The 20,678-nt window shown below is 45.0% G+C and overlaps 2 protein-coding genes across 2 annotated transcripts in view; both read right to left on the bottom strand.

The window, feature by feature from the left end:
• Positions 1-20,678, bottom strand: part of LOC309564357 (uncharacterized protein) — a 1,447,080-nt gene that overhangs the window by 856,300 nt on the left and 570,102 nt on the right. The window lies entirely within an intron of this gene.
• LOC309562872 (uncharacterized protein) lies at positions 3,467-14,346 on the bottom strand. The gene is made up of 5 exons (XM_082267192.1): positions 14,218-14,346; positions 13,587-13,684; positions 13,332-13,443; positions 10,339-10,428; positions 3,467-3,879 (listed from the first exon to the last, which is right to left on the bottom strand). The coding sequence occupies exons 1-5, from the start codon at positions 14,246-14,248 to the stop codon at positions 3,485-3,487; spliced, it is 726 nt and encodes a 241-aa protein (XP_082123318.1). The 5' UTR covers positions 14,249-14,346; the 3' UTR covers positions 3,467-3,484.

The following is a 20,678-nucleotide window of genomic DNA, read 5'->3' on the forward strand; positions in this document are numbered from 1 at the left end:
CTGGTTCCATATCCCACAATCCTTTGCATGCAGCCTTGACTGTTTGTCACTAGTAGCCACTGATTGGTCAGAGAATCGTTGTTATCCCACCCACTTTACTTGTGGAAAAGCAAACCATACTAAACCGTACCGAACCGTTCCAACACCGTACCATGCGGTACCATGCAGTGGAAAACCAAAGAGAGCCAAGCAGGGCCGCGTGGAGCCGAGCCGGTACGTGCAGTGGAAAAGTGCCATAATACCACTTCCCAGATGCTTGGTTGGATGGTATGAGGGATCTCTCTGATAATAGCAAAGGCCCAGGCTCGGTATTAAGCCACAAGTGTCACTGACCTTCCGTAATAGGAAGTCTGTTTGAGCTGGTAAGCAAGCACTTTGAGTTGGTGGTGGTGCTTCAAGAGCAAAAGCTTTATCCTTAACCACTTTAACGCTGCTCACTGTGCTGCTACTGCGGCACAGTGGCTCGTTATCGTCTGGCGATGTAGGTCTACGTCACCAGACATTCCCCTCTCTCAGCGCCGCGCGCGCCGCCGGAGGCTCGCTCCCGCTGTTTTCAGTCACAGCGGGAGTCGGGCCAGGGGAAGAGAGGCGGTGATCACCGCTGCTCTTCCCCGATCGTCGGGGATCGAGTGAGGAAATCCGCCTGCTTGTGTAAACAAAGCGGGTGGATCTCCTATGTGACAGGCAGGGACAGATTACAGGATTCAGCATAGCTGAACCTGCGATCTGTCCCTGTGTCACACAATCCCCTCCCCCCACACACGTCAGTAAGCACCAGGCATACATTAACCCCTTGATCACCAATAAAAGTTAACCCCTTCCCTGCCAGTGTCATTATTACAGTAACAGTGCATATTTATAGCACTGATTACTGTAGTAATGTCACTGGTACCCCCAAAAGTGTCAAAAATGTCAGTCAGGGGTCTGATCTGTCTGCCGCAATGTCACAGTCCCGCAAAAAAAATTGCAGATCGCCGCCATTACTAGTTAAAAGAAAAACAATAAAAATTACATAAATTTTCCATAGTTAGTAGCTGCGATAACTTTTGCGCAAACCAATCAAAATACGCTTATTGCGATTTTTTTTTACCAAACATATGTAGCAGAAAACAAATTGGCCTAAAATGTTAAAAAAATTTAGATTTTTACATTTTTTTGGGGGGAATTTCATATAAAAAAAAATGTGAAAAATATTGTTATTTTTTCAAAATTGTCGCTCTTTTTTTGTTTATAACGCAAAAAATAAAAATCGTACAGGTGATCAAATACCACCAAAAGAAAGCTCTATTTGTGGGAACAAAAAGGACAGAAATTTAATTTGGGTATAGCATCGCATGACTGCGCAATTGTCCGTTAAATTAACGCAGTGCCGAATCGCAAAATATGGCCTGGTCAGGAATGGGGTAAAATCTTCCGGTCTTAAAGCGGTTAAAAATCATTGGGAATTTTTTTTGTCAAAGACATGTAGCTAAATACATTTTGGCCTAAATATATGACAAAAATTGAATATATTGGATATTTTTTAACTGTCAAAATAGAAAAATATTGTTATTTTTTCAAAATTGTCGCATTTTTTTATTAATATCACAAAAAATGAAAAGCGCAGAGGTGATCAAATACCACCAAAAGAAAGCTCTGTTTGTGGGAAAAAAAGGACGTAAATTTCGTTTGGGTACGGCGTTGCACGACCGCGCAATTGTCAGTTAAATTCGCACAGTGCCGAATCGCAAAAAGTGGCCTGGACGTAAAGCAGGAAAATCCTCCGGTGGTAAAGTGGTTAAATGCATTCTTCAAAAGGTAAATGGCTTGCACTGTCAGTGAGTAGTGAAGAGTACATTGCAGATACAATTTTGTTGTCTACTTTCTGTCCAAATAAAAAACTAAAGGCGTTTCAAAAGTGGAATTAAAATCCATGACGGCCACCTCAGATCTGGATGGCAGAGCCTGAAAAGCCCTCACCGGCAGCTCATGAAAAATACAATCTAATGTAGTGATAAAAGGACAGGAGCCGCTGAGATGTCTAGACCGAAATGAGGCAAATCCACCAATAAGATCAAGCTCATGTTTACGTAAAAAAAGAATAGAAAAAAAAAAAGGAAATAAATATGCAAGAAATAAGATTAAGCCCGAAGGAGCTAAAATGCCTATCCGTGGAACATCGTTATCCTTCCCGATTAAAGATTTCGTGGACTTTGACAAAAACCTGATCTACGGAGTGAGAAGCATCCACTTTCCGAACTTTTCCCCTCTTCTCATACAGATCAATGATAGGCTGGGTGGACTTGAGATAAGTCTGAATCCTCTTTTTTTTAAGCTCTCCCTGTTAGCCTCACTTTTTCCACTGCTCTTCCCTCGCTCCAAGCAACGTTCAATGCAAGTCTCATTATCACAGTCAAAGAAGAGGACAAATGACACGTCTGACTTTCCGTTCATTGTTCTGTCCCAGCCCAGCAGGTTATCCTCGTTCCTGGGGAAACCATACATTTCCAGGTGGTGGTTGGTGACGAGGAATAAGAACTTTATCTACACTTTTATACCTTCTTGGACTTTTGACACTGACGGTTTATTCAGTATAACAAAGCAACTTTAAAATTGCTTATTACGTTTGGGACTGTGTCTATATCTCACAGAAAAGTTGCTGCTTCGATAGTTTGATATTTGTTTAAATTAGCGCAGTTCTTATCCTTTGTTCACAAATGTGCACAACAGCTCAACCCCTGCTGCAGCCGTAAGCCCCTTACACACGTACCGAATGTCGGCTGAACATTCGGCCGTCTTTTGTCCGGTGCTGTCCTGTCGGTTGAAAAGTGCTAAAGACTGCACACGAATTTTGTCGGCCAACAACAGCCGACTGCAGAAGTGATGTCATGTGCTGGTTAACTTTCCGTGTGGTTTTTCTTCTCTGAGCATGCCCAGTCTTGCTCATCTGCTGTTTGTCGGCCAAATTCTGTACTGACTGAGGAACAATCGGCCACCAGATTCCGTTCGACCGAAAAGTCGCAGTCGGTTGTCGGAAGCATCATACTAAGAAGCCGAAAATCGGCCGATCAGTCGGTGGCCGAATATTTACTGCCGAAAATCGCTACGTGTGTACGGGCCTTTACTATAAAGTTATAATGAGGTAGTCTGATCCCTGTGGGGGGAGACTGAGGACATGCTTTGTCCTGCTTGCAGCAGAATTATCTCAGCCTGAGTAAAGTCACTGTAAAGACAGCTTTTTGATGATAAAACTAGGGGCTTTTTGAAAAAGTTTACGTATATTGTGACAAGGAATTTATTCACATGATAACGTTTTTAAAAGGTCCACGCTAAGAAGAGGAATATGGAAAACGACCTGTGTGGGTTTTATCGATAAAGCAGCAAGACATGCTCTCCGGGCAACGCGTTTCATTCAGACCATTAGGTACTGCTTCAACCTTTTGACGTTATTCAAGTTTTTTTATTTTTAAGTATTTTCGTTAAAAAAAAAAACACCAATAAAGTATTATCTTGAATGAATGCTCTGATGCAGAGCTAAAATCCGACTTGTGCGAAACCGTTTGAAACATTTAGAACATGAGAAGGCCTCCACTTCTGGGTGAGTTTTTTGATGTTCATGAAGTTGGGGTCTAGAATAAAAACACTTCCCACATTCCAAACACAGATAAGGCTTCTCCCCCGTGTGGAGTCTCTGGTGTACGATAAGAGAGTGTTTTCGAGTAAAGCATTTCCCACATTCCAAACAAGAAAAGCTCTTCTCCTCTCTCGTTAATACTGACTGATGATTTGGCATTATGGGGTTTTCTTCTGAAGCACAGGCTGTGACGTCATCTCTTGCAATTTCGCCATCTGAAGGTGTAGTGGGATATTTTTCCATGTTTTGCAATCTGTATTGTCCATCTGAAAGAAATGAAGGTACGGGGAAATGACAATGCGGAAGAACAGGCAAAAATAAACACAACTTGTAAGACTCCGTTCACACTGAGGCGACCTGTCAGGCTACCTGGTCGCCTGACAGGTCGCCGTAGGTCGCCTGCCATAGAGAAGCTATGGACCCGTTCTAATAGGAGCGACACAAGTCGCTCCGACTTAGAAAAAGGGTCCGGAGCTTCTTTGGGGTGACCTGGAGCGACCTGCATAGACTTCAATGATATGAAGTCCGTGCCAGCTGCTCCGAGGTCGCCCCGGCAACTAGCGTCGCCCCAGTGTGAACGGGGTCTAATGCATTAATAAAAAAAATAAAAATAAAATCTTTAACTCAACAAAGCTCCCAGATCAGACTTTGGTGCCTTCACCACATGGCAGCGTCATACTTGCCAGTCTGGCCTCGCCGTTATGCAAGTGTTGCTCTCCCCATTTGGGTTTTATATTTTGAGTTCCCATACTTATTGGTTAGCTCTATGTAAATTAGATATTGATACTATGCATATTTATCTACTTTTTAGACAGGCTCATGTACATATACTAAAAACAAAAATTAGTGCAGCGCTAACAGATATGGTATACCCATACAGTGTATATGATGAATGGAGTTGAATACACATAAATCAAGTGATAAGAAATAATAATCAAACAGTAAAAGTAATAATTGAAATGAATAAACATAGATCAAAAAGTCCATAAGTGATCCAATAACAGTGTACATGTCCCAGAAAGGTGATGTCAGAGCGGGAGGCTTGAATCCCAAGATAAGGTAGGAATACACCCGTGATAGTACAATACAAAGTGGCAGCTTACCAGAAGCTGAGGCCTCCAACTTAATGGAATGGCCACATATGCTTAGATGTAAGACCAAGTGTATCGCATCTTTCAGGAATCAGGAAATCAAGAATGCTCTGCTGCACCATACAAGGCTTAGGACTCCAAAGAAGATATCACATGTGTATGAAGGCAAATGAAAGGCACATAGCGTAATCCCATTTAAAACACGTAAGACGTTTATCTACAAGTTGCACTTACAATGAGCCGACTTGGAACAGGCACATCAAAAAACGAGGCAGACCGCGGCGTCCCGCGTGTGTAGAGCAAAAAGCCGACGTCTAGGGGGAGTGACAGCTGTGCATCCGGTACCGCCCGACCAGTTTCGTCATACATGACGTCGTCCGGGGCGTGGATCATGTACATATACCCCTGATGAGTGGGCACTTAGAATCATGAAACACATCGAGTCATGACATCACTTCCGGGTACTCGGCGGCGCCGAATTCAAAGAAATGGAGACCCGGTCAGACAGCGGCGGTGCAGATGGAAACCCGGTCAGACAGCGGCGGTGCAGATGGAAACCCGGTCAGACAGCGGCGGTAAAGGTAGGATGCCCGGTTCTCCCGGTGGGACGGGAGACCCGGGCGAGCCGCGGAAGGCGGCGGGAGGGGGGGGTACGTCCCCTCCTGCTCCTTGGAATGACAGCTGAGCAGCTTCTCATTACAAGACAGCCGATCGTCGGCTATGGACACCGGTACCGGGGTGATGCCTCTAGCTGCAGGCATCACCCCGGTACAAGCACTTTCCCAAAATATCAGTAAATCAAAAGGCCGATTCCGATATATCGGGCAAAGTGCATATCGGCCCTCGATATATCGGCTTTTCCGATAATCGGTCATTCACTAATTGGTTTATGCATTATACTCATTGTATTCTGTGTTTATTTAATAAATCAGTTACTGATCACAAGTGACAATTTGCGTCCACCTCAATTAAAGTCCCACCAGGGCTATTGCTTTTCAATTTTATGTATTGAACAAGGGATGGAGGTGTACACAATTGACAGTGCCGTACCATTTTTATATTTTTAGTAACTCAACACATTATGTACAAGTAGGCGCTGAATACTCAGAGATGCTCCCTTTTTCCAACCAAATTCTTATTATGTTTTCCTGTTTGCAGCTCTGTTACCTCCTATCATTGCCCACACTTCTGGGGGTGTTGGAGCCGTTCTCTTGATATTAGCTCACAGTGACCCCCCCAACCCCCAGCTTTGAGTCCACCAGTTCCACCGGAATCAGACAAAATGTTGAGATCCTAAAACACTTAGGGCCAAGTCACACTATACAAGGTGACAGACATTTTACCGCACTGTAAGGCATCTGTTACCGCAGGGACACACAGGAAGAAATGATTTTCTATGTTTCCTATTCACACTGCAACCTATCCCAGTGCTGCGCAAAAATGCGGACATGCTGCATTTTTATCGCAGTGCACTGGCCCGAATTATACTGTCAGGCAGCGTAGTACATTGCAGTGAATTAAGTGTACATTTTGTACACTTCAAATAAAGTTAGTACAAAAAAAAGGGAGCAGTGCAATGTGATTATTTGTGCATCACAGTGCCCCCTAGTGCAGCAGTAACACAGAGTGGCCGGAGTGTGAATCACTCCAGCTGCTCTGCAATTTCATGGAGAGGCATTGTGAATTGGCCTTAAAGCGGAGTTCTACCCAAAAGTGGAACTTCCGCTTATTTGCTTCCTCCCCCCCTTTCCGGGGCGAGGGGGGAACGGGTACCTGTTTTTGACAGGTACCCTTCCCCACTTCCGGGATACGGCCCCGCGTCCCCGTCCCTCGGAAGTTTGACCCTTTCGTCCATCCCCTGCCGCCGAGCCAATAGTAATGCACAGCGCGCTTCGCGCATGTGCAGTAGGGACCCGCCCATGAAGCCACAAGGCTTTACTGCCGGGTTCCCTTACTGGCAATGGCGGCGGCAGCAACCGACAGCCAATGGAAACATCGGCTGTGGTGCCGACATCGCTGGACTCCAGGACAGGTAAGTGTCAGCAGCTAAAGTATGTGTAGCTGCTGACTTTTAATTTTTGGAGGGGGGAGCGGAACTCCGCTTTAAAGAGGAGTTCCAGCCTGGGGGTAAAAATTAAAAGTCAGCAGCTACAAGTACTGTAGCTGCTGACTTTTAATATAAGGACACTTACCTGTTCAGGGATCCCACAATGTCGGCTCCTGAAGCCGATCCGTTCATCGGCTCCGGGTGAAGGCACCAGCATCTTCACTAAGGGAAACAGGAAGTGCACAGCCTTTTGTTCCCCAGTCCACAGCCCACAGCTTCCTACTGTGCATGTGCAAGTCGGGATGCCCCTTTCTTAATGGTCTCAGAAGAAAGCAGGGGGAAGGGGGAGAGGCTGGAAAATGCTTAAATGGCAGCACAACAATTTCGGCGATCTTACGTGAAAGTGGGAATGGGTGCCTGGTTTTGACAGGTATCCGCTCCCCACCCCGAAAGGTGCCAAATGCGGAAGCGGAGGAAGCAAACAAGTGGAGCTTCCCCTTTTGAGTGGAGCTCTGTTTTAAGCCTGGATATACATTGACGTGGTGGGGTAATGCACCTTAAAGTGGAGCTAAACTCATCTATTTAAAGCGGAAGTAAACCCATCGATTTAACAGTTTTAAAAACCAGTTACATTCCCGGCATGTGCCGGAAATGTAACTGTCACATTGGTTGTGCTCTCAACCAAACTATCAAACCATCAAATGGCTCGTGTCATAACTGATTACGTTTAATATATTTTATTGGATTTCCATAAAGAACATGAACAGATATTGCCAGTGATACACAACAAAAAAAGTAAAGGGAGTGGAAATCATGACTTAAAGCGGAGTTCCACCCAAAAGGGGAACTTCCGCTCATTTGCGTCCTCCCCCCCTCCGGTGCCACATTTGGCACCTTTCGGGGGAGGAGGTGGGAACGGGTACCTGTTTTTGACAGGTATCCTTCCCCACTTCCGGGAGACGGCACTGCGGCGGTGTCCCTCTGAGGTTTGGCCCCCTCCTCCTTCACCCGCCGCCGAGCCAATCCGAATGCGCAGTAGGGACCCGCCCGTGAAGCCGCAAGGCTTCACTGCCGTGTTCCCTGACTGGCAATGGCGGAGGCAGCACCTGACAGCCGATGGAAACATCGGCTGCGGTGCCGACATCGCTGGACTCCAGGACAGGTAAGTGTCCTAACATTAAAAGTCAGCAGCTACAGTATGTGGCGGAACTCCGCTTTAATTAACTATAATACCAGATATGAGGCTCTACGCTTATTTAGAGTAGAGTTTGGTATCAGTACTGTGTCAGCAACAGGGGTGCCATCTTACCCTCCCCCCCCCCCGGATAATCATAACAGATTAAATGTGCAGCATCACGGCAGTAGAAGATCAAACAAAGGCCAAGATGGCAGCTTCCTTAGTTGAAAACTATAGGGGGGGGGGGGGCTGGTTTAGTTCCGCTTTAATTGCCTTGCTGGGTCATTGATTTTGATTACTACATAATGCACAGTTACCCACTTTCATGCATTGTGCCTGAAATAAAAAAAGGTACAGGTGTCAATTTCATCGCAGACCCCATCAGCATTATGGTTGCCCTCTAAGGGCCAGTTGTATCTGTAAGACTAGATGTCCAGAGCACCCCACTCCCCCTACCATCAGAAGTCAAGGGTTTCCCACAATCCCTTAGATCACAGTGCACCCCCTTATCTTGTGTTTCTGCTGGGAAGAAGCTGGGGCAGAAAGTGCAGGGTCTGGAGGAGGACCAGAGGAAGGGCTGGAGTCAGCTGCAGGATTTTTCTAAATGCTGAGACCCAGGGAAGCAGAGACGAGGGGGTTCTGCGGCTGAACAGAGAAGCACAGTATCTGGTGGATAAGTTCTGTCCTCCTCTCTGCTGCCAATTGTGGAGAAAAGGTAGGGGCAAAGACGAGGGGGGTACCGCAGTTGCAGGAGAGGTGTGAAGGCCACATGAAATGGCCTTGTGGCCCAGATTTGGCCCGTGGGCCTTGTATTTGACTCCATTGGCTGCCGCTGATGGAGATCGGGTTGGATCAGCTTAAAAAAGGTAAGTATACCGATTTCTTCTTTACAGGGCTAGATAGGTTAGTGTTAGATCGTGGAGATCTATAGATGCAGGGATTTTAGTTTTAGGGTGGATTTAAAAAAAAAAAAAAATAAAATAATCACTGGACATTTAAAAAGCATTTAACCACTTAAGCCCCGGAAGATTTTACCCCCTTCCTGACCAGGGGGTATTTTGCGATTCGGCACTGCGTGATTTTAACGGACAATTGCGCGGTCATGCGACGCTGTACCTAAACGAATTTGACGTCCTTTTTTCCCCCACAAACAGAGCTTTCTTTTGGTGGTATTTGATCACCTGTGCGATTTTTTGATCATGCGCTATAAACAAAAAAAGAGTGTCAATTTTGCAAAAACAACAATATTTTTCACATTTTTTTTATATGAAATTCCCCCCCAAAAAAATGTAAAAATCAAAATTTTTTAACATTTTCGGCCAATTTGTTTTATGCTACATATGTTTGGTAAAAAAAATTGCAAAAAGCGTATTTTGATTGGTTTGCGCAAAAGTTATCGCGTTTACTAACAAAGGGAAAGATTTTTGTCATTTTTGTTTTTTTTTTTTTTAACGCGTAATGGCGGCGATCTGCGATTTTTTTTGCGGGACTGCGACATTGCGGCGGACAGATCGGACCCTTGACTGACATTTTTGACACTTTTGGGGGTACCAGTGACATTACTGCAGTAATCAGTGCTATACATATGCACTGTTACTGCAAAATGACACTGGTAGTGAAGGGGTTAACTTTATTTGAGAGGGAGGGGCTGTGTGTGTCCCTAGGGGCGTGATTTTTACTGTGATTGGCTGTCTGTTGAGCTGTAGAAACAGTGATCAACGGTTCTACATAGTAGAGCCGTGTGATCACAGTTTCTACACAGGGGAGAATGACAGGCGGCTTGTTTACACAAGCTGCCTGACTTTCTCCCTCTGCAGCGGCGATCGCAGAGTGACCGGCGGACATCGGGTGCGCCGGGCACACGCGAGGAGGGGGGTCCGTGACCACGCGGGAGCGGGCCTCCGGCGGCGCGCGCTCGCTCCCTAGACCCTCACAGGCTAGTGACGTAGACCTACGTCACTTTGCCTGTGAGGGGCTGACTGCAGACGTAGATAGTCGTGCGGCAGTCAGCAAGTGGTTAATGATTTATAAATGTGCTCTGTGCACCACTAACTTTAGTCCTGAAAACAGTGGAGCACAGAGCAAATGAGCCAAGTTTCCATCCATCAGTGTTTGATCTGCGGAAACACATTTCTTATTTTGATGATGTGAATCCATTCTAAGATTATGCAAAGTACAGTCGCTCTGCATGTTAGTCTGGCATCTTGGTTCAACGCCACCATGCCAACTTGTAATGAAGAAATTACCGGCTTCTGAGTTCTACCTTTCTTTTTTTCACTGCCTCCAAATCCACGATCCAAGCTCCAGTTCATGAATTCAAGTTATAATACATTTTTTTGACAAAGGAAGAAAACAAGAGGAGTGTTGTAGAAGAACGTGTGATTGTTAGGTTTTATGGTTTAATACTCACCAATGCCAATCTCTAGAATAGCTTTCCCTTTGGTATTCACATGTTCTTCCTCCTCCTCGGCTTTGACATCTCTCTGAGCAGCTCTGGCATCTCCGGGGTCTGTGAATAAAGAGAGGAGTGAAGCCCCTGTACTGAGATGTATGAGAGAGCACAACTGAGGGTAAAGGTGATGGACTGGCCAAGCCTCTCTCCAGACCTAAACCCTATTGAGCATCTGTGGGGCATCCTCAAATGGAAGGTGATGGAGTGCAAGGTCTCTAACATCCACCAGCTCTGTGATGTCATCATGGAGGAGTAGAAGGCGACTCCAGTGGCAACCTGTGAAGCTCTGGTGAACTCCATGCCCAAGAGGGTTAAGGCAGTGCTGGAAAATAATGGAGGCCACACAAAATATTGACACTTTGGGCCCAATTTGGACATTGTCACTTAGGGGTGTACTCACTTTTGTTTCCAGCGGTTTAAACATTAATGGCTTAGACATAAACCGCTGTATGGTCTTGGCCACCGTGCTGCAGCTCAGTTTCAGGGTCTTGGCGACATTCTTATAGCCTAGGCCACCTTTATGTAGAGCAACAAATATTTTTTTCAGATCCTCAGAGAGTTCTTTGCCATGAGGTGCCATGTTGAACTTCCAGTGACCAGTATGAGAGAGTGAGAGCGATAACACCAAATTTACCACACCTGCTCCCCATTCACACCTGAGACCTTGTAACACTGATGAGTCACATGACACCGGGGAGGGAAAATGGCTAATTGGGCCCAATTTGGACATTTTGACTTCAGGATGTACTTACTTTTGTTGCCAGCGGTTTAGACATTAATAAGATGTGTGCTGAGTTATTTTGAGGGGACAGCAAATTTACACTGTTATACCAGCTGTACACTCACTACTTTACATTGTAGCAAAGTGTCATTTCTTCAGTGTTGTCACATGAAAATATAGAATAAAATATTTACAAAAATGTAAAACTAAGAAAAAAAAAAAAACCTATGGACTGTTTACAATCATATTAATTGAACTGATATCACTGTAGGTGCCTCTGAACTTGGTGCACTGCTGTGTTACCCACTTAAGGACCGCCCGCCGCAGTTTTACTGCGGCAGGCTGGCCCTCCTGCGCAAACCGACGTAGGTATACGTCGGTCGCGCGCATGCAGCTAGGGGGCAGCAGGGACTCCGATGCACAGGGCTGGCAGCTCCGATTGCCGCCAGCCATCCGCGATCGCTCCCCGTTTAGAGAGAAGAACGGTCAGCTGTTGTAAACACAGCAGACCGTTCTTCTCTCTGGAATGATCACAGAGTGCCTGTGATCCTTCTATATAGGACCACAGGTCTCTATGATCATTTCACAAGTCCCACCCCCATACAGTTAGAATCACTCCCCTAGGCTTACATTTAACCCTTTATCACCCACTGTGTATACCCCTTCCCTGCCAGGGTCATTATTACAGTAACAGTGCATATTTTTAGCACTGATCACTAGGGATACATTTAACCCACTGATCACTAATAAAGTTAATCCCTTCCCTGCCAGTGTAATTTTTACAGTAACAGTGCATATGTATAGCACTGATTACTGTAGTAATGTCACTGGTAACCCCAAAAGTGTCAAAAATGTCAGTTAGGGGTCCGATCTGTCTGCCGCAATGTCTCAGTCCCAAAAAAAAAAAAATAAATAAAAAAAAAAAAAAAAAAAAAAAAAAAAATCGCAGATCACCGCCATTACTAGTAAAAAAAAAAAGAAAAACAATAAAAATTACATAAATCTTTCCCCTAGTTTGTAAACGTGATAACTTTTGCGCAAACCAATCAAAATACGCTTATTGCAATTTTTTTACCAAAAATATGTAGCAGAAAACAAAATTTGCCTAAAATGTTAAAAAATCTTGATTTTTAAAGTTATATAGCAGAATGTGAAAAATATTGTTTTTTTTTCTTTTTCCCAGAATTGTTGCTATTTTTTATAGCGCAAAAAATAAAAAAAAGGCACAGGTGATCACCACCAAAAGAAAGCTCTATTTGTGAGAAAAAAATGACATCAATTTTACTTGCGTACAGCGTCGCACGACCGTGCAATTGTCCGTTAAAGTAACGCAGTGCCGAATAGCAAAAAATGGCCTGGTCATTAAGGGGGCAAATCCTTCCGGTCCAGAAGTGGTTACATTTGGCACCAAAACTGTTACAAATTGCTAAAATGTCGCTGGATTTATCATTTTTTTTCTTTACCTGTGCTGATCTTTATATGAGTTTCCTCCTCTTTAATCCTCACACGTCTTTCTTCTTCCTCCTCAGCTTTGTCATCTCTTTGTGCAGCTCTGGTGTCTCTGGTGTCTGTGAATAAAGAGGAGAGTGAAGCCCCCTGTACTGAGATGTATGAGAGACCCCAGAGAGTGTGTGTGGGGGAGACTGGTCACCTCTCTTGGCTGGTAACACACAATGACATGATGTGAGGAGGAGAGCCGGAGTCTAATAGAGGCTGATGGCTCCTGACCCCCCCACTGGGCACATCCTGTCCCCCCCCCATTACTGTCTACTGACAGAGGAGGGGGGAGAAGAAGAGATTGTTGTAGTGACTGAACAAGGAGAATCTGGGACTCTTCTCTGGATTGAGACTGCATTCACATCTGAGGGACGCAACGCGTTTGGCACCAAAGTATCTTATGTACCTTTCTTTTGGCACTGAGCCAAATGCGTTTTTGCAGGTTTTTGTGGGGTTCCATTAGGTGCCATCAAAAAAATAAGAGATTGTTGTAGTGACTGAACGAGGAGGATCTGGGGCTCTTCTCTGGATTGAGACTGCATTCACATCTGAGGGACGCAACGCGTTTGGCACCAAAGTATCTTATGTACCTTTCTTTTGGCACTGAGCCAAATGCGTTTTTGCAGGTTTTTGTGGGGTTCCATTAGGTGCCATCAAAAAAATAAGAGATTGTTGTAGTGACTGAACAAAGAGAATCTGGGACTCTTCTCTGGATTTTGTGTTTATTACTCACCTGTGCTGATCTCTGAATGGATTTTCTTCTCCTTACACAGATCATTACCCTTCACAGGTGGCTCTTCTGCCTCCTCTTTAACTTCTGTTTTAATAGATTTCAACTTTTTATACTGAAAAATAAAGAAATGACAAACAGCACATTGAAATGTCTGAGATTAAATTGAACAATATTACAGTTCGATCTAGTTAGACCCTTAACAGATTATACAGAAAATATAAAATATATCATTCTGCAATTCTCAATTTCATGTACCTGATAACAGCGTAGGGTCTTATGATCTTCTTGTGTGGAGTCCCGGGAATACAGAGGACGGGGACATCTCTCTGGGGGATTTCTGTTACTAGATCCATCTGTAAGAAACACACACACTGACTGAATACATTGTTTCTATGTCTTTATATCAGAGGATGTGTGTATCTAAGAGGATCCTCAAAGCCCCGTACACACGTACCGATTGTCGGCCGTAAATATTCGGCCAACGTCCGATCGGCCAATTGTCGGCTTGTTAGTATGATGCTTCCGACAACCGACTGCGACTTTTCGGCCGAACAAAATCTGGTGTGCATGCTATAAAATTTTTGTTGGCCAACAAAGAACGGCCGATTTTCCATCAGTCAGTACAGATTTCGGCCGACAAAAGCCAGATGTGCAAGACTGGGCATGCTCAGAGAAGAAAAACCACACGGAAAGTAAACCATCACATGACATCACTTCTGCAGTTGGTTGTTGTTGGCCGACAAAATTTGTGTGCAGTCTGGAGCACATTTCAACCAACAAAACTACACAGGACAAAAGACGGCCGATCGTTCGGCCGACAATCGGTACGTGTGTACAAGGCTTAATACTCTTCTCTCCTTAACAAGAAATAAAAGTCTCCTCTTACCCGGTGATGTGAGGGGCGGCCGATTATCCATCAAAATGTCGTTATCCAGATCTTTTCTGAAAGTCTGGATTCAAAATTTGGATTCAAACATAGACTGTAGGGTTTACTTTCAAAATAATCAATAAAAGTGTATCTGGAAATAAAAAAGAAATAGTAAATGTAGTAGCAAAACAGGCCAGTAAAAGCATGTCTCCCCTGCCAAAGCCTTCAGGCCAGGTTAGCACAATGGACAAACAGACCAAGTATTAGGATCAGGGCTTTTTTTCTCAGAGAATAGGTGCAGGAACTCCTCCCTTCTGAGTCACCCCTTGACTTCGTCCCCTACCCACCCCCGAGCACCGTTCCTTGGTTTCACCTCCTACCCACCTCCCAGTACCACCCCTTTTAGAGAATTAACGATAACAAGAAGGGCAATATAATAGATCTAGAAACAATGGACGCCCCAGCGACAATAGATCCACCCCTGCAACAATGGACTTCCAACATCAAGCATCAATAGACTCTCCAGCAGCCAGCAGCATTAGACCCCTCCCTCAGCAGTAGATCCCTCCCAGCAATGATTGATTCCCTGCAACATGATACCCCACCAGCTGTTGGAGATACAACAGCTTTCAGCTTAGCAGATTACCTATTGCAGTTCATAAATAGGACACTAGATGTTGCTAATGCTCAGTGATATGCTATGCATTTCTATGATGTGTTGTATTTCCTATACACTGTACTGTACTTGTTGGCTATCTCTTCCTGTCTGCGTTCTTCCTCACAATGAGAAGGTGATATCCTTTGATTTCTGTGTTATGTTCCAATAAAGAAGCCAGTTCCTGTTTACTCCACAATGTCTGATCTGAATGGACTCCATTGCACCCAGTGATCACACTCTGCAACACCAGCAACAACAGACTTCCCCAGCAACAATAGACCCTCTGCGCAAATAGATCCCCTCCAGCAGCAAATAGATTCCCCTCCAGCAGCAAATAGATCCCATCCAGCAGCACTAGATTCCCCAGTAGCCAGCATAAATAGGCCCTTCAGCAGCCAGCAACAAAGATCCCTCCCTCAACAATAAATCCCTCCCAGCAACAACTGACCCACCAGCAACAAAAGACCCACCCCAGCAACAATAAATACCCATGAGCAACAGAAGACCTCCCCAGCAACAATAGACCCCCATCCTCTGCAAAAATAGATCCCAACCAGCAGCAATAGATTCCCTATTAGCCAGCATCAATAGACCCTCCAGCACACCCCAGCACCCCTTGCCATTACATACATTCAGTTCTGGAGGTGCCGGAACTGCGTTCCCCCGCGTTCCCGCTGAAAAAAGCCCTGATTAGGATACTTCTGAAAATACACTCAACTATCTCATTCTGGACATATTATGAGAAGACCCATCTCAATGAAAATATGCATTTATGCTTTGACAAGTTGGTAAGAAAGGATGACCAGCAGTTAAACAGCTAAAGTATTAAAGCGGAGATCCGGGCACGAAAACGTTTTTTCACTAAACATACCCCCGGGACAGTCAGGGCTAGTACATTCCACAATGGCTAGCCTCTGATCTGTCCCGGTTCGCACTTACCTGCAAGAAGAAATTCTCACTTATAAAATTTCTTCTCCAGCGTTGCCATCTCTGTTGTGGGCAGCTGAAGCCGGCGCGATCCTCTTCTGCGTCCTCTTCCGTGTCTTCTTCTCCCAGAATGCGCCTTCACCGGCCCTTCTCGTCACTTCCGGTGCGGTGCCGCATTCCTCCACAGCTTCTGGGCATGCCCAGAAGCTATTTGGCAGGGAATGCGGCGTCGCCCCGGAAGTGACGAGCAGGGCCGGTGCCGTCGCATTGATTCCTGGGAGCGATGACGTTCAGCTCCCAGGAATCATCGCAAGACAGGAAGTGACGGCGGAGTCGCGGCACAGAGGGAGGAAGTGCAGAATAGGTGAGTATTTTCTATCTAGAATTACAAGGTGAGTAAAAAAAAAAAAAATATACCTAACTATCCAATTCCTTTTCAAGTGAAGAAGATCCAGCGGATGGGCACAAAATCGATTAGGTCGATTTTGTGCCCGGAACTCCGCTTTAAGTATGGAGATGCCATTGCAAAGGCCCAAAGAGAAGACCGGCTATTCTAGAGAAACATTGTCCATGTGGTTGCCATCAGAATCGACTTGAGGTAATAACAGGTTTTTGGTTTACCTTTAGAATCCTTTTCTTGGAGAGACAAAGAACATCTTCATATCTATAACGATTGGGTTATGCTGCCACCTTCAGGTGCCTAGACAAAAAAAAAGACAGAAATTTTGTTTTTGTAGCAAGCCATGAACCAAGACAGAGGAGGGGTGGGGTTTCTGTGTCCTGTGATGTACACCAAAAAATAAATAAAAAAATTCCAGGTAAACCAAACATCACATTATCCTTATCGTACATTACGGAACACAGAGCACCTTTAAATCCATGATGATAGGGATGTCCCAAAGCAAATGAGGGTACAGCAACATGGTACCAACCCAACAGGCCCCAAGCAACAACTAAAACCCAACAGGCCCCAAGCAACTAAAACCAGAATAGCTTAGAACTTCAGGTAGCCACTTGCAAAACCCACAGTCACCGGAAACTATGGCACTTTGACCTTTAGATGGTAAGCTTTAGAAATATGCTGACAAATCCAACAAGAAATTGTAGATTTTGATGCTGCCTGACCCTTTTTGGTCTATCAGGAAGCACAAAACCATATCAAATTGCAACCGTTGACTGTAGATGAGTAATTACCGTGTTTCCCCAAAAATAAGACCTACCCTAAAAATAAGACCTACTGTTATTTTCAGGGAGGGCAGAAATATAAGCCCTACCCCGAAAATAAGCCCTAGTTTAAAGTAGTTGTAAAATCCTAGAATTCACTCTATTACTGTTTTATATAATGTCCAATGTGTGCGTTTCTTTAGTAGAATTGTGCCAAATACTTTCAGTACAGTGCCGCTCGGCACTCAGCTGACCTCCCGCTGCTCTCCTCCTCTTCTCAGCCCCTCCCTCTTCAGTGCTCGAAATGGGGAAGAGACCTTTGGCAGGTCACGGAAGCGCTGAGCCATGTTGTAACAAAGATATTTGCCACAATTATGCTACAGAAGCACACACATTGGACATGATATAATACCGTAATAGAGTGGATTCTAGGATTTTACAACCAGTTCCCACTGGGGATTCCTGACAGCCAGGGAGGGAGAGGGGGAGAGAAGAAAGCACATTACATGATAAGGCCTACCCCGAAAATAAGCCCTAATGTGTCTTTTGGTGCCAAAATGAATATAAGAGGTCTTATTTTTGGGGAAACATGGTAGTTCACAAATCCCATCCAAATTGTGAGGAGCCTTCTCCTCCTGCTGTCTGATGCTTAGACAGAAGAAGGGTAACACAATGTGCTGGTTCAGATGAAACAAAGACACCACCTTAGGCAAGAGGGATGGCTGAGGCCGTAGAACCACCGTGTCACAGTGCAGTACCAAGACTGGTTCCTTACAACTGAGAGCAGCCAATGCCGACACTCTCTGAGACAAAGTCATGACAACCAGAAACATGCCCTTCCATGTCAGTAAGACTAAGGAGATGGGTTGAAAGAGAGACTTCTGTAACACAGAAAGCACCAAACAGAAGTCCCACAGGGTCACTGGAGTCTTAACCGGTGGAACAATACGCATGACTCCTTGTACAAATACATACACAAAGAATTGTGAAACAAAGGGTATCTGAAAACAAACCACCAGTCTATGGTTGACCCCAGGTTGAGAAATGCCAGGATGTGGCTTACGACATACTTACGAGGATGAAGTTCCCTAGCCTCAAACCAGACAAAACCAGACCTCCAAGTCCTGTGATAAATTTTTCTTGAAGTCGTCATCCTAGCCTTTAACAAGTTAGGAATGAACAAATCGAGACTCCTCTGTGTCTCAGGACCCTGGCTTCAACAGCAATGCCCTTTCAGCCAGAGACTGTAAAGAAGGATAGAAGGTCGGACCTTGTGACAAGTAGTCAGGACAATCAGGAAGGATCCATGGTTCACCCACTGACAGGGTATGATGTCAGAGTACCACGTCCTCATGGGCCAGGCCTGGGCAATCAGTATCACTGGAATGACTTCCAATTGAATCCTGCAAAACGGACGAGGTAGAAACTGTAATGGCGAAAAACAGGAGAACTGATTCCACAGAGTCACCAAAGCATGCACCAAGAATCCTCGAGGGTCACTGGTCCTGGAGAAGATCCAAGAACCTGCACTGAACCAAGATCTAGCTTGTAACCTCAAACCATGTCACGGACCCACTTGACCAAAATCTCCCCCTGCCAAACTTCTGCAAAGGCCTGCAAATGTCCCCCCTCCTGAGCGAGTGGGGGTGCCCCTTTGTTGGAAAGAGGACTTGTCCCCAAACTTGGAGGGCTTTGCAATTCATGACTCTTGCACAATTGTGTCTGGGCCTCGGGCTTTAAGCCTGAGAGTAGCAAACAGAAAGCCTCTTGGAAGTGGACAGAGCATTTTCTGAACCATAGGCCTTAAAGTGTCGCTAAAACCAAATCCCCCAAAAAATCTATCATAAATTGTTGTATAACATCCTGTTCATATTCACTCAGTCACTATGAGATTAGTTTTATGTATTCTGCAAAAAACCTGGTTGATCCTGCTGTTCTCTATCTCTACTTTCTGTTCAGTCCCCAATTCAGCTAGGGATTTTGTAGCTGTGGTGGCAACTCTGCACATGCTCAGTTTTCCCTGAGTTTCTATGCTAAGCATTTCCCCCCCATAACATCTCAGCAGCCCATGTGACTCACACATGTGGGCGTATACACAGTGGTAAATGACAGCTCACTCCCTCCCTCATCCTCCATGCCCACTAACCAGCTTAAAACAATGGGGGCGGGAAATTACATGTAGATTAATGGAGGCTTCACCTCCTGTTAGCTCGTTCACGTCAGGAGGCAATTGCAAGATGATTTTGCATTTAGGTCCCGGACCTAAGACCCTTCAGTTCTGACTCCCTTGTGTAGTGAATTTTCCTTCTCTGGCCAGGAGATGTAAAAACATATAGCACTTAAGCTTGATGAGAATACATCTGATTTATTTCATTTCAGCTCACATATTTATGGGCCATTTGAGCGGGAAAAACCAGTTTAAACTGGTGTACAATCCATGGGTCAGTTTAACAATAGAATATATCTACTAAGAAAATACATGAAAAGGTTTTTGTTTTCCCTAACACATTGCTGTAAATGTGGGGTGTTGTGTGTCTGAAGTTGCGTTTGTGGAAGGGCCTTTCCATCTCTGCTCAGCTGTCTGATGTGTTAATATGCAAGTAATTGTCAATGTATTCAGGTGTCGTCTGTAATCCATATGCAAAGTCTAACTGTTAAGTGTCCAGGAGGTATGACTGAGATGTGTTAACCACTTGCCGACCGCCGCACGCCGATCTACGTCGGCGGTCAGCCCCTCACAGGCAAAGTGACGTAGGGTTACGTCACTAGCTTGTGAGGGTCTAGGGAGCGAGCGCGCGCCGCCGGAGGCGCGCTCCCGCGTGGTCACGGACCCCCCCGCGCGTGTGACCGGCGGACCCGATGTCCGCCGGCCAATCTGCGATCGGCGGGGGAGAGGGAGAAAGTCAGGCAGCTTGTGTAAACAAGCTGCCTGTCATTCTCCCCTCTGTATGAGAGATGATCATATGGATCTACTATGTAGATCCGTTGATCACTCTGCATACAGCTGAAGCCACAGCCAATCACAGTAAGAATCACGCCCCTAGGGACACACACAGCCCCTCCCTCTCAAATAAAGTTAACCCCTTCACTACCAGTGTATTTTTACAGTAACAGTGCATATATATAGCACTGATTACTGTAGAAATGTCACTGGTAACCCCAAAAGTGTCAAAAATGTCAGTCAAGGGTCCGATCTGTCCGCCACAATGTCGCAGTACCGCAAAAAAAAAAAATCGCAGATCGCCGCCATTACGCGTTAAAAAAAAAAAAAAACAACAAAAATGACAAAAATCTTTCCCTTAGTAAACGCAATAACTTTTGCGCAAACCAATCAAAATACGCTTTTTGCGATTTTTTTACCAAACATAGGTAGCATAAAACAAATTGGCCGAAAATGTTAAAAAATTTTGATTTTTACATTTTTTTTGGGGGGAATTTCATATAAAAAAAAAGGGAAAAATATTGCTATTTTTGCAAAATTGACGCTCTTTTTTTGTTTATAGCGCGTGATCAAAAAAATCGCACAGGTGATCAAATACCACCAAAAGAAAGCTCTGTTTGTGGGAAAAAAGGACGCCAAATTCGTTTAGGTACAGCGTCGCACGACCGCGCAATTGTCCGTTAAAATCACGCAGTGCCGAAATCGCTAAATACCCCCTGGTCGTTTAGCAGCCAAATCCTCCGGGGCTTAAGTGGTTAATGTAATTGCAAGAGACCGCATTCCATTGTA

Source organism: Pelophylax lessonae (assembly GCF_965119305.1).
Source record: "Pelophylax lessonae genome assembly, chromosome: 9".
NCBI lineage: Eukaryota > Metazoa > Chordata > Amphibia > Anura > Ranidae > Pelophylax > Pelophylax lessonae.